Genomic DNA, 15,451 nt, shown 5'->3' with positions numbered 1-15,451 from the left:
AACCTGCGTTGTTGCTACCGCTGAGCCAGGGAGAGCAGTGAATTTATAATACGGCTTCACAAACAGCCTTTTCAATCACACAGTATTGTTATTCCTCTATTACAATAATTCAGATTATCATAGAAGTACTGGCTAAAAGTTTATATAAACACTGATGTCTACTTATGGCGCTTTTCCACTACACAGTACCAGCTCGCCTCGACTCGCCTTGGCTTTGTTTGGTTTTCCACTGTGTAAAAGTTGTACCTGTACCTGTACCTGCTTCCAGGTACTTTTTTTCATACCACCTCCGGCGAGGTCCTAAGCGAGCTGAGGCGTTACTAAAATGTGACGTGAAAACACGGCAGACTGCTGATTGGTCAGAGAGAATCGTCACTATTCACTGCGTCATCATTGCACGCGCCAGACAGAGTATCCTGAATAAAAAACAGCAAAAACAAAAATATCCAAAAACAGCATACACTCGATTTCCTCCATTGTCCTGTGTGTGTGTGTCTCGCGTAGAAGATTAAGTCACGGCAGTTTCCTGTGGCGTCGCTATGACGTCCAGGTACTATTGTGGAGGTACTATCTGCAATGGAAAACGGAGCGAAAAGCGAGCCGAGGCGAGGCGAGTCGCGTCGAGTCGAGTTGGTACTGGTAATGGAAAAGCGCCATTAGTGATCAAAATAGAGAAAATCACCTTTTGAAAGTAACTCCCATCAATTTCATCGTTACACAAGTAGGTTGCGACAACCACCTTAAATGTTTTAAATATTAAATTGTTTTATTTTGTCATTGGACGTTCAAAAATGCAGTTTCATCAGAGTAGCAACAACACAACGATAAAACACTGACAGCCAATCAGAATCCTGCAGAATGACATCGTCCACTGGTGTGGATGCTTTACGGTTATTGTTCTTGGTGTGAAGAAAAGTTATTGTTCTTTATGCCCACCCAGACTGATAAATCCTGAAATAGGATTTTTTTTCGATAATATTAGAAATGACTTTAAAGGGATTTCGGGATTTCTTCGCTGTATTCTGGCTTTTTGCTCGCAGGTTTCTCTCTAGAGCTCCCCCTACAGCTTCGGAATAGATATTTGACAACGCTGTTGTAAAAACTCGTTGGCGATTCTCAGACGCCAGAGGCTGGTAGATCAACGACATCAAAGCGGATGGGACATTCTTAAAACGTCTTCTTCATTCGGGTTCGAACAGCGTGAGGGAGCGCAATAATGACAGCATTTTAGCAGATTTCTTTTGGCCTTAAAGCAATTGTTTACATCGCGAGACCTGATATCCGCTCACGGGCACCAGGGGGGTGCGAAACGACCACCATTCAACCCGAAATAAGTAATATAACCATTCCAATGACTCCGAAGCTGTTCAGTTAAGGTAAAAAAGTTACTTAGTTCACCTTTAATGCCACTTTTGATCAATTTAATGAATCCTTGCTGAATAAAAGTATATCTTTTTTTGTAATAAAAATATACTGACCCCAAACTTTTGAATGGTAATGTTTAAAATAATAATCCAAATAATTATAAATTATCAAAATCAACAAAGACGACTACATTGTAAGTGTGGTGATGTCGGGTTCTTGCAGTGCACATAGACAGCTTACGCTTTAGCAATCTAGTTGCATTGAGACTGCTTATCTGCAGTGAAGATTGGGTATGAAAGTGAAATGTCTGAAGGCATGAAAGCAAGAATGATTCTCTCCTCAGGTTACACAGACTCTTAATAGGCGCTCGGCAAATAATTGAATGAATAAAAAGAAAAAAGAACAAATAAGGGCAATGGTGATTTTTGGGTCTGTTAAAATGGGAATAAAACTGAGACCACAGTCAGCAAGGTCAATTTCAATTTGTGGTATAACAGAAACTGGGCAGCGAACCCTCTCTTACCTTTATCTTCAGGCCGTGGCTGCGGTTGCTTCTTGTCCACACTGGGGGCCTCTGGTTTCAGGACTGAGAAACGAAGCATATTGTCTGAGTTAACAATATGTTTTTAGGTACTACAATGCAGATACAGCGGCTCTAGATCCGGCAGATAAAAAAACAAAACGACTTCTGAGACAGGCACTTGAACAGAATAGGAAACATACAGTCTATGACTTGCATTTCCTGTGTGGGTTGGAAAGACAGATGAAATCTTTGCAACCCTCTGCAAGCTTTCTATAAAGCAATTGGTATAATGCGGTCACCTTTGATGCACATTCGCTTTTATTGTTTGCATGTTTCGCAGACAAGAGCTGTGAGGGACTGACTGACTGACTGTTACAGCTGCCTTATCAGACTTCACATCTGCATTGCCAGATCATTTGATTTTGACACTCTAACAATAGTCAACTACAAGTTGTTGCATCAGTCTTAGAGGCCGTTTACACAACACTGTTTTCAACGGCATTATAAACAATGTTATAAATGACAATGTTTTCTAGAAAATGTGTTTATGAATATATAGCTGCCATGAAGTTATATTAAAGCTGTAAATTAAATCAATTCAAATACATTATATTGAATTTAATCAATTTAATAAAATACTGTTAATTATTTTATTAATTTAAAAAAAAAAATATTTTTTTTTTTATACATCTTTTTTTTGTGTGTGATGGTGTCAATAAAAATATGATGATGACACGCATCCGATTTCTTTCCCAGTTGTTTATTCACTTAAGACATAACTGACTGTCTTTATGTAAATACTCGGCAAGACGGTCATTTTGACACATTTTGTGTATATTTGACTGCATTGCGCACACAGAAACCGAGTGGGGATCAGTCTCTTTTCGCAATTTAATGCGCTTTTAATAACAGCAGCTTTTAATAATAGCAGTAGACTGCATTTTACTACAACTTGGACATTAAGTTTAGACTTTTAAGCATGCGGCACAATGATCATTTATCAGGTTTTCATAATCGGTGGAAGCACTCACGTCGCTTCATAAATTTGAGGTTAAACCACTGGAGTCACATGGATTACCTTATTGATGTATTTACTACCTTTCTGGGGCTTGAACGGGGTAGTTGCGTAGGCTGTCAATGGAGGGACAGAAAGCTCTCAGATTTCATTAAAAATATCTTAATTTGTGTTCCGAAGCTGAACGAATGACTTACAGGTTTAGAACGACATGAGGGTGAGTAATTAATGACAGAATTTTCATTTTTGGATGTACTATCCCTTTAAGCTAAAAAATTATGATTTTCAAAATGCATCCGTGAGTGTGTGGGCACGCATGGTCTCTGTGTTCAATGCCATAATTAAATGTGCCAAATTATCTTGCATCACCTCTAATCTTCTCACCATACACCAGCATACTTCTCTGAAAACCACAGAGGAAGCAGCTCAAATCAATATGCCATCTTCCACCAGTTATTATCCACTCACATACTGATGCAGACATATTGGCATGTTCCCTTCAAGTACCACTGTCAAGGCCCATCAAATCATGTCAGCTGCCTGCAGCTAACAACTGAATATCAACTAGCATCTTTTGAATCTTAAAGGTCAATGACAGGCAAAAACAAGCGAAAGATGTTTGAAGACAATGACCTTTAAACTTATCAAAGGGATTTTGTGGCTCTTATCACATATGATTGCGAGAGTTATTGAGCATTATCTCAGCAACCAGAATACGTTTGATGACACTTTAAGCTCTTTTTATACCTCAGAGATCTCACAGCAGCTTGAAATGAAAAGAGAAGAGTAAAGTGATGTAATCAAATTCATGCAATCAGTGAGATGTGAAACGGTATATTAAAAATGTGACATACCTGTGGTTTTGGATGGTGGTGGGGGCTTCTTTGGCTTCTGTGGAGAAACAACAAAATATGAGAATGCGTTGAAAATCAGGGATTTCAAATCTAATTTAAACCTGGAAATAAACTTTTAGGTCTGTGAAAAATGACAATTTGTGACTGCTAATGAGAACTGACAGACTGTCACATGATTTTGCTTCCATTGAAGCACAACATGCTCTTTGCATCATTCTCAAATTATGCTGGAGAACATAGTTTTACCCAAACACAATAGTTCATGGAACTTATAATAATAATAATAATAATAATTTGTTACATTTATATAGGGCTTTTCTGGGTGCTCAAAGCGCTTTACATATGGAAGGGGGAAATCTCCTCAACCACCACCAATGTGCAGTATCCACCTGGATGATTCGACGGCAGCCATATTGCGCCAGAACACCGACACTGCTTACTGGTGGAAGAGAGACAGAGTGATGAAGCCAATCAGTATATATGGGGGAGGCCATGATGGACAGAGGCCAATGGGCAAATTTTGGCCAGGATGCCGGGGTTTAACCCCAACTCTTTTTCCAAAGGACATCCTGGGATTTTTAATGACCATAGAGAGTCAGGTCCTCGGTTTAACGTCTCATCTGTAGGACAGAACTTGAGTGCTGCTGTCATTAAAGTCAGCATGAAATGAAAATTCACCCTCAAGTTTTTTTTTCTTAATGGATGTAATCCACATCTTCCACCAGTTATTATCCACTCAAACACCAACGCAGAAATATTGGCATGTTCCCTTTAAGTACCACTGTCAAGGCCCTTCAAATCATGTCAGCTGCCTATAGCAAATAATCGGACATCAACTAGCATATTTTGAATCTTGAAGGTCACTGACAGGAAAAAAGCGCAAAGAAGTTGTGAAAAAGAACTCAATTCAGTATCCATCCACTACTTTTCTGCATCTTCTTGTGCTTGAGGGGTTTAAAACCACATTAAAATTTGCGCACAGGAATCGATAGGCGTAATCTAAATTTAAATTTTATAACAAATATCTGATTCCTGACCTTGAGTATCCGATTTTAGAACTGGAATCGATTTCCGATTCCCAACCCTAGTCTCTTCACAGGTCAGGCTAACATAACCCATAGCGGCATTACTCTGCATAACATAACTAAAACTGGATCTTAAAAAGCCCAACAACCCAAAATCAGCAGGAACTGAAACATGAAATGGCTGAGGCCTGAAATCCCCCAGCCTCCTCTTTGATGGAGGATTTGATGACTTGTCAGTGCCAATGAATCGGCTGCACTGATTACCAGAATAAAATCACCTCACTTGTATCACAGCATAAGTGAAAGTTCAAACAACAACACAGGCATAGATCAACATTTGCAACTGACATAGATATGTATCGTTTATGAGAAGGTCAGCATGATAACCTCTGTCATGTACATGATTCTGGTGTTCATTCACTAATGCATGAATGCAGATTAAGATGATTATGCAAGTGCTCTGCCACACTTGAATTGATGAATTGTTCACAATAAGACCAGGAACATGTAATAACTAAGTAAACACGGTCAATTTTGATTTAATTTTGACTGTCAAAATTCTGGTTCATAAGTTCAGTTATTCATATGACGTCTACAAAAAACAAAGAAAAACAGCAGCATATATAGTTTCTAGCGCTAGCAAAAAGATGCTTATATGCCACTATGTTCTGGATAATCATCATGAGGGAGAAGAAAGGAAAATCTGAATGGATATCTGGCTTATAAGAATAAAGAGGGATTCAAAACACAGGGCAAGAAATGGCCTTCCAATAATTCAGAGAGACGATGAACAAGAATTTGTAAAAAAAATAAATCAAAACAAAGCCAACTAAATTGGACTGCTCACCTTAAAGTGCCCCTATTATGCAATTTTAAAGATTAAAAGTTTTGTATGGAAGCCCTGAACCACAACGTAAAAAATAAATAAAATAATAATAATAATAATAATAATAATAATAATCCGTAACAATTTCCCCCCCTAAAATTACAAGAATAAAGTCGTGGCGTTTCGAGAATAAAGTCGAAACATTTCAAGATTAAAGTCTAAACATTTCAAGATTAAAGTCCAAACATTTCGAGAACATTTCGCTTGTTAAGTCGAACTGCCTCGGACATGGATCTAAACATAATAGTAGCTTTTTACTTTTATCTGGGCTTTCAACAAAAGGAAATTCTACAGGTGCTAATCTACCAACATGGTATTACCATTTGTTTTAGGACGTTACAAAATATACTGCGCCGGAATAAACTTTACAGGCAAAAACACTTTTCAGACTGGATGGAGGTAGCCAGCTTTATACCTGAGGAAATCAGGGGATCCGGGCAAATGACTGGATACAGAATGCACTTAAAATGTATCCAGAAAGGATTTACAGTGAAGAGGGAGACAGTACGGTTACTGTTATGCCTGGTTCAGATTACACGATTTTAGCCCGATTTTGGCACGACCCGTTTGACGTAGGGTGTCGTGGGGATTAGTAAAGTGTTCTCAATCTCGACCCAGATGGTGGGGTCAATAGGTAACGCCATCTGGGTCGAGAACACCCACCGAGAACAGAAATAATATCAAAATATTTTGACTTTATTCTCGAAATATTTGACTTTATTCTCAAAATATTTCGACTTTATTCTCAAAATATTTCGACTTTATTCTCAAAATAAAAATAATAATATATTTTTACGTTGCAGTTAAGGGCTTCCGTAGTTTTGCATCCAGGGTAATTTTCTCATAACATACATTTTACATCACCTAATTTCTCAAAGAACCTGAAAAATTTTCGTATGAAGATTCTCTCTAAACCCCTCCTTTCTGCGAGCCTACTCAGCTCTGATTTGGTCAGATGGCAGAGTCTGTTGTGATTGCTTGCAGCGCATGTCGGAAATGAAACGGCCATTATTTTATCTGAATTTCAGCTCTGGAGACTTCCTCAGTGTTTGACACACAGCCTTCCAGGCATCAGCTAGGAGCACAATATCCACTTCTTTTAGGAGACAATATATTTTTATTTGAACTGCACTTTGATCTTTAAAACTGTAGTCATTTTACATTCACAAACAGCTATACTACACACTGCATGAAAGGTAATATTCGAAAAAATACAATGGGGCACTTTAACAGTCACACTTATGTTAAACTAAAAAGAGAGAAGTCTCACTGGTCAAATTGGGGGGGAAACTAAAGAAAAATGTGGAGCAAATAAAACAAATGATGGCACCTCTCTGTAAATCAGATGCAGCTTAAATGCCAATTTACTACAGTAATTGCACTGGAGTAAGATCTTAGTGAAGTGAGACAGTAATACATTTGGTTAAATTACCGTCACAGGAAGCTCAAGCAACCTCAACAGCTCACAATTTAGAAGAAATTAGACTTTAGACCGTCTCTAACCAACCCTATCTGTGAAGAAATCTGTTTGGGGCCAAAGAAAAGCAAAACAATTTCCTCTCCCTCAACATCAGAGACATACCTGGAAATCAAGGGCTGAGGGGTTATGTTCAATCACTCACAACAAACAGAGAAAAGCAGTCAAATCCTGCAGATTGGAACTCTTTGTTCAAATGCAAAATTACAAAAAAACTGTTTATTCAAATTTTAATTTCATTAAAAAAAAAAAAATCAATTTCCAGTTCAACACAGAGGCTGATGTGTGTAAACCAGTCAATTTATGCAATATATATACCAAGTTCTATCATGAAACTCTAGATAGCTAAGGCTGATTGGTCCTTATCACAACCTGCTGACAATTACATTGTTAACTACATGGGACAAGCTGACTGGTTTCTGTTGCATCTGTAGCCAATGAGCTTGCTGCTCAACATTTAAATAGTTGGTCAGTGTTTGCCGTAGGCAGCAGCTTGCAATGCGCTTTCAAGGTTCCTCTGAAAACCTCCGCCTTCCCCAGCTCCACCTGTATAGATCTGCTACGGGTAATTTCATAGATGCTAGTCTCTGTACTTGCTAGGGCAGTGCGATTAATCGTATTTCAATTTCGGCATCCATCCAACGATTATGAAAACAAGATAATCAAAGTAAAATGATTATTGTTCCGCTGCTGCATTCAGTCTAGCGCACTTTCCTTTCCTTCAAAGTGGTGTGCTTTCGTTCCTCCCCGAGTCAAACTTAACATCCAAATCAGCCGAATAAGTGAGTGATGTAAAATGCAGTCTACTGTTGCTAAACCGCGGGACGTGCTTGATATTAGACAGTGTTATTAAAAGAGCATGAAGCCGTGAAAGAGTTACATCTATGTTCCCTAGATGGCCTCCTGTGCTCGCGCTCCAAGACGGGGCGGAACCACATGCATAAGCGAAGTACACCGTGGGCTTCAGATAAGCGCCTAAACGGTCAAATAGCCAACACACAAATATGTCGAAATGCCGTTTTGGTAAGTATCTTTGTAAACACAGTCATTTATGCCTTAAGTGAATGTAAACATTTGATAAAGAGTGTTTGAATTGTGTGTGTAACAGTATATTGGATCCGTGCAGCTCTTATTAAAGTGACAGCAGCCAACATTTATGACTCACTCACTGCTCTTGAATGAATAATTCAAATAATAAGGATTCGTCTATATTTAATGTATACAGCAGTGTTATTTTTCATTTGATTTCTTTATTCAATTTCTTTTGTAGGCTATTACTCTATCTGAATACCACTGTGAGTTCATCTTCCTGAAAGTGAAAAACCTTCAGAAAGTTTTTTTGTTCTTATTTTATTGCTGACTGTTTACTTGCCTTCTGTGTTTTGAATTATTTTTACTCGCATTAATTAACCTAGTATTAGTTTTTGCTGAAGTATCGATAACTGTGAACTGACGTTTAAAATTACTTGTATCATGAAATAAGACGTTCTTGTTAAATAATCGTGATTTCAATATTGACCAAAATAATCACGATTATGATTTTTGCCATAATCGAGCAGCCCTAGTACTTGCTCTGCAGTAGCAGCAACAGCTGGAGCGTAGCAGCTCTTCCGCCAACAACAAATACATTAACATTGTCCATCTCAGTTACCATGCTAAACTCTTCCAAAAGTTGCCTTGCCATGATAGTCATTTAAATATAAGGCAATGCATGCAAATACAACTCAATCATAAAATAATTCAAATATTTTTTGATAATATATAAATGCATTATTAATAAATGATTAAAAAAACAATAGATTAAAATGCCCAATATTGTGGTATTACCACAGCTTGCGTACTGTGTTTATTTGAATGCTCTATAATATGAGTCAACAACAATTTACAGAAACTGCCTTTGTGTAAATGCCCTCTGTCCCCTTATTTCCTGATACAGAGATCACGTCTTATCATCTGACAGGATGCTTATAGGATAATGGATTGATCATGGGCTGCCTAGAGTCCGTTGGAGGAATGAACACTTTCACATCTTCATGAACTGCTCGCTGACCTCCACAAGTCATCACATGAGCTTCAGCTCATCACATTCTCACTGCAGTAGCACAAAGACAATCATTCAGGCCAATCAGGTTGAAAATGAAAATGTTTAGAAAAAAGAAAGAAAAACACTTATGCCGAGAGCATATCAAACCATGACCCAAGTCAGTGGAGGGATTCACAGAATTTCTCCAGAAAATGGATGTGGCAGAGAATAACTTTTGCATGCACAAAACTCTGTTTGTTCTCTAGTGATGGTAGCTGGTGCTTTGAACAAATAATGTGCTCCTCACAATAAAAAGGGGGCCTTTTGTTCCACAGTTTGCCAAAAAGAGGTTAAACATGCACCCTCGGGCTAAAGACCTCAGAAGCTAGAATGAAGCTGTGTTTGTGAAACACATGGTGAAGATAAGTGGCTCCAATTGATTTAAATGCTTATTTCAAGCTCAAATCCCCAACAGTGAATCAAGAAAATCACATGTTATTTGATATCGTCGGATATTGTCTGGACTGCTGTTTATTTTTGTTCTTAAAGTCTTTGATCAAAAGGTTTAGTACAGGGGATTCATTGAAAAACAGGGATAGGAGATTTAGCTAAAAAAAAAAAAAAAATCTCTCAATATTTTTGATGACACTCGATATACACTACCAGTCAGAAGTAAAAGGGATAGTTCACCCCAAAATGAAAATTCAAAACCTGTATGAGTTTCTTTCTTCTGTTGAACACAAAAGGAGATATTTTAAAGAATATTGACTTCAATGATAGAAAAAACCCCCCAAAAAAACATGGAAGTCAATGGGTGCCGTCAACTGTCTGGTTACCAACATTCTTTAAAATATCTTCTTTTTGTGTTCAACAACAGAAAGAAGAAGCTCATACAGGTTTGAAACAACATAAGGGTGAGCAAATGGTGAAAAATTCATTTTTGGGTGAACTATCCCTTTAAGACACAATTGACCGAATTCATACTTCTTATGATCTTAAAAACCTTGAGATCAATGGTAAAATGCTTGGATTTAGTTTTGTATAAGATTGTGCCTACATATAAATATCTTAACAATAAAGTAAGTTAAGTAACTTTACGGTGGCATCTTTGGAAAAAGTAAATAATCAGTCACTAAATAATTCCCATACTGCCATTTCTATTATAGTTTTTAATGATTTTATTATAGTAAACACAAAGGATGAGAAGGTGAAGCTGTATTTTGAAATGTAACAAATTGATACGTGACATTTTTCCATTTAAAAAAGAAGTGTATTCCAATAAGCAATTTTCCGACAAAATAATATGCATTGCTTACCTCCTCTGCTTCCTGTTTAGGAGATACTTTAAAGGAGCCTTTGGATGTTAGTGTCTGTATAAACAAAGAAAATAATAACTTTTGATTAGAGATTATTTTAAAAGAAGATTTTACTTAGACTGGTAGTTTTGAGGTAATAACTTTCCTTTCTGCAATCTTTAAATTGCACGTCTGCACTGGGTTGTTCAATTTCCTTTCCGGATAATGAAGACTCCTAAGGTAGACATAAATAACAGCATCAATGAATGTAAATTTACCTCTTTGTCTGTCTCAGGAAGCAGAGCAACAAAGTTGTCTGGAAAAACTCCCTCTCTGCCGTTGATCTCTCCTCTCCACCAGCCCGGCTCTCCTGTGTCCTAAAACATCAAAACCATCAACTACTCTGAACATAAATGGATTATTTCATGAAATACTACACAACAGTTTCTGAATAGTAGCTTAGGGTGCTTTCACACCTGCCTCGTTTAGTTCGGTTGAACCGCACTAGAGTTCGTTTTTGCCCATTGGTGCGGTTCTTTTGGGCAGGTGTGAATGCGGCAATCGCACTTGGGTGCGCACCAAAAGCAGACCAAACAAGCGAGGAGGTCTCGGTACGCTTTCAAATGAACTCTGGAGCGGTTCGTTTGTGGTGAGAACGTGATCCGACCTCGAACAGGACCAACTGCGCATTTTTGGACTAAACCAGTTGCCGTAGTCAGCTGCGCTGTGATTATGGGATGAGGAGAAATGTTTGTTGACAGTTTGCACTTTAAGCATGGCAGCTCACGGACAAACTTGGAGTTGTGAGGAGGTGCGGAGCCTGATAGAAATTTGACCATATGTCCCAACTGTCAAAAACAATTTTAAAGAGAGAAAGGGCACAACATTATTACCTGGATGGATCGTTGGAATTTTTTTTGGATGATGAGAATGTCACTGTTTAGCAACATTAATGCATGCCTCCTCCTGAAGTGACTTGCGATGCGCCTTCGCCGCGTGCAGTGCATTAACACATTATTTTCGAGCCGCATATCGCTTCATTCTCAAATATTATTGTTGGTCTAAAGTGGTGTAGACAAACTATATAATAAAATATGACCAGGGATACAATCAGCCCACGCAGTCGTCTCTCCATAGTAAACAGCGGCGTGTTGTCTGCCGGATTACTTCTTGGAGTTCTGTTGGAATTTTCCCCCACGTTAATTCTGACCAATCGAAGTGCAGTTATGGGAATGCGTTCAAGACACATCTGGCCACAATGTATCATTTTTCCGGACCAAATGAACCGAACTACAGATGTGAAAGCACCCTTAAATACACATCATTATGAATGGAAAATGTAGATATATCCCTTGCCACTAGATGGTGGTCATGTATAAAACATTTTCCAGCTTTGATCTGCTTCCTGCTCAAGGCATTTGACAAACAAAAGGTGAATGTGTGAAACGGTCTCCATGTGTCTTAACTTAAATAAAGCAAACACATCCTCGGGTTTCTAACAGAACAGAAGTCATTAGTATGATATACAACAGCTACATTCTCATATAAACTTTCAAAGTGTCAGCAGATAGCATCAAACACACACACTGGGGAATAGTCTCTGATCACTGTAGAATGATTTCACATCAGAATCCCCATCTGAGGGCTCTGTAATAGCAAAAATTGCATTATAGGTCATATACATGTTTAGATTATTTTCATCTTTGTGTGAACTTTTCCTTTAAATCATTAACAAGGGTGATTTCAATGCATAAGATATCAATATTCTTCATAATTAGTGTATAAATATGTAATTCTAACATGTACCATTGAATATACTTCTCCAGCATAGTTTGCACAAATCTAACCTAACTCACACACCAGACTAAAATACAGTACATGATATAGAATAACTGGTCTAAATGAAGCGATCAGAATTAACTGGTTTGAACGCCTTTGCAAAAGGTGGAGCCCTTCTGCCCAAACTGGTTTACACTGCTCCACGATAACTTAACACTAAAAGTAAAAGTGTTTATTGCCTTTTTATTTACCCATGTTCCTAATGCTGATGCTTTGCATTAAAAATGCTCCTTGATTGTGTGTCGTTTATTTAGAGATCCCTGTGGTTAAGACATTTTATCTGTCTGTTACATACCTTACTCAGTACGTGGATGATGTCACCGTCCTTTAAATCCAACTCATCTTGGTTAGTTGCTTCATAGGGGAAAGTGGCCTTGCAGTATTCTTTTACTACAGAAAGACAAGAAAAATAAAAGAATATACCCATGACATGAGTTACAATGATTTCTTATGTGCCTACAGCAGTCTCTTTACTAAAAACTGGTGTTGTAAAAAGCTGTGGAGTGCCTGAAGTGCCACACTGCCAAGTTATTTGCTCTGCTTGTGTTGTACAGACATCATTTAATGTTTAAAGTAATGGCAGCGCATATTGAAACTTCCCCCGAAGGGATCTATAATGGCTGGTGAAAGCTATCTGTTGGCATTCCTACTTCCCCTTGAGATCTGATGGTGTTCGCATAAGAAAATGCACTTCGCAACTCATTATATATTCATAAAGCACAGGCACTTTCAAAAACAGATAGGTATGCCAATCTATAATTTGGGCTTCTATTTCCCGAGAGGAGGAAAACTCATGTCAACTAGTCATAATCACTGCAGTCGGATTCAGGCATTCATGTCTGGTCCATTTCCATAAATCTCCTATCATTATTTTGATTATCATATACAGCTTTGTGTCAACCTCCCCATGAACTCACCTTTTCCTTTGCTCTCTGCCTCTTTTTCTCCTTTAGGGGGTTCAGGAGAGCTCAAAGGGGTGGGTTTTGTGGCAGATGGTAATGATGGAATTGGCTAAAATGAAGCAGAACCACATATGGATTTACTGACACGGCAGCCACACAAACACATGCAGTTGCACACTGGAAGGTACAGACTGAGACAGATCAGCCATGCCTGGATGAAAGGAATGCTGGGTAAACAACAACCGCTGTTGCCTGTTACATATGTACAGAGTAAATGGGAAAGCATGCCAAATTTAGTCTTGAATTTTGCAGTGCACCTGCGCAAGGACACAAAACCCAATGTTTTTTTTTGTTTGTTTGTTTTTTAGTAAGCAAATAGTGAATAAGAAACCTACAGGTATTTAGTAAATCCTCGGACCGTTACATCACATGATGGCAAGTTATAAATGACCTCTGAGCTCTTGATAATAGAAGTAGTAGAAGATTACTACGTCTATTACTACGCGAGTCATTCAGAACTAATCTGAATGACATAATGGGATGCAAAATGTGATTAAAAAGGGAAAGAGGAAGTATTGGTTAAATGCATTAATGCTGTAAACAGAACTAAATTACTTAAAAATAAAATGGAAGGTAATTTGTGGTGCATTTAACAACTTAAATATGATGTACACTACAGTTCAAAAGTTTGGGATCAGTACGATTAAAAAAAAAGAAGAATACTTGTAGTTAGCAATGATGTAATAAATTGATCAAAAGTGACAGAAATATTTTATAACATGATACATGTCTAAAATATTTCAAATAAATGCAGTTCCTTTGAACTTTCAATTTATAATAGAATCCAGAAAAAAGTATCACTATTTAAAATATTATGCATTACAACTGTTTTCAACATAATATAAAGAAATGTTTCTTGAGCAGCATATCAGAATGATTTCTGATGGATCATGTGACACTGAAGACTGGAATAATGAAGCTGAAAAATCAGCTTTGCCATCACAGGAATAAATTATATTTTAAAATATATTAAAATAGAAAACAGCCATTTTACATTGCAATATTTCATCATATTGCAGTATTATTGTTTTGTTTTTTTTATCAAATAAATGTAGCCTGGGTGAGCATAAGAGAGTTCTTTCAAAAACATTTTATCTTCTGAAAAGAATTATTCCTAAGTGAAAATTCAGCGAGAAATGTAACTAATCGTTATTTATATTAGGTTAATAACACTTTTTAATGCAAAGGACTCTCAAATATAAAGGCAGCTATACATATTCATTTATATAGATCTACTTATAATGTGTGCAGAAAAATAAAAATAAAGTATGATATTATGAAGAAAACATATTATATACACAAAACACATACACAAAAATTCAATAATAAAAATAACTATTTGAACACATTCCTGGACATTATCTGAAAAATACTTTGTATCTTGTTTTCTACAAAACATTTTTATACTCAATATCAGAATATGAGAGAAACATTTTCAAATCAATTTAGATTTACATCTATAGCACTTTTCAAAATATATATAATTTCAAAGAAAATGGACTTTCATTATATCCTAATACATTCAATTTTGCTGGTTTTTTTTTTTTTTTTTTTTTACCAAACCCTATTGTATACTCCCTGATTATACGACATATTGCATGGGACCATTCTGTGATGCTTTTAATTCTTTTTTTAAAAAAGCATGACGCTGGTCGCTGTTTACTGCCATTAAATTGATGAGTGCGAGCGGGAAATGTTTTTTAAATTTCTCCTTTTGTGGTCCCAAAAAAAGAAAGAAGGACATATGGCATTAAAACAACACCATGGTGAGTAAATTATGAAATTTTCATTTTAGGGTTAACTATTCCTTTAACAAAATGCACTTTTCACTTCTAGAAACTAAAAAAAAGTGCTGCATTCCAGCTATTTGCAGATGTAACAAAAGGCCAGACAGGGATATACCGCTCTCAGTTTGAGCTGTGCAGAGCACAAATGATAATAAGAGAACTAATGCATGCCAGAATGCTTCAAAAATCAGCCACCCAAAATAATGAAGTCCAAAAATAGAGGCATATTGCCTAAAAAGGAAGGTCTCACCATGAGACTGTCTGCCTATATGTAATGTCTTGAGCAATCACTGGAAAAACTTGTATAGCAGTTAGACATGTAATTACCCTTCATTGCTCCATTGCTTATGGCTATGGGAATGGGCAGAACACATTTTCATACATGCCAAGACAATGATAT

At 37.2% G+C, this 15,451-nt stretch overlaps 1 protein-coding gene across 3 annotated transcripts in view; it reads right to left on the bottom strand.

Annotated features, from left to right (window-relative positions):
- Positions 1-15,451, bottom strand: part of cd2ap (CD2-associated protein) — a 58,876-nt gene that overhangs the window by 12,961 nt on the left and 30,464 nt on the right. For 2 of the 3 annotated variants that reach the window (XM_084090500.1, XM_084090501.1), the window contains exons 7-12: positions 13,220-13,313; positions 12,598-12,692; positions 10,742-10,840; positions 10,485-10,538; positions 3,758-3,794; positions 1,889-1,951 (exon numbers count right to left, since the gene is read on the bottom strand). In XM_084090500.1, the coding sequence (XP_083946626.1) occupies positions 1,889-1,951; positions 3,758-3,794; positions 10,485-10,538; positions 10,742-10,840; positions 12,598-12,692; positions 13,220-13,313 (442 nt within the window). Of the gene's footprint in view, positions 1-1,888; positions 1,952-3,757; positions 3,795-10,484; positions 10,541-10,631; positions 10,699-10,741; positions 10,841-12,597; positions 12,693-13,219; positions 13,314-15,451 lie in introns of all 3 variants that reach the window. The other variant, XM_084090502.1, reaches the window with a different exon arrangement.

This window comes from Abramis brama (assembly GCF_963993115.1).
Source record: "Abramis brama genome assembly, chromosome: 18".
Classification (NCBI taxonomy): Eukaryota; Metazoa; Chordata; class Actinopteri; order Cypriniformes; family Leuciscidae; genus Abramis; species Abramis brama.
Note: the sequence above shows the minus strand (reverse complement) of the source record. Positions and strands in the feature narration are given on the sequence as shown.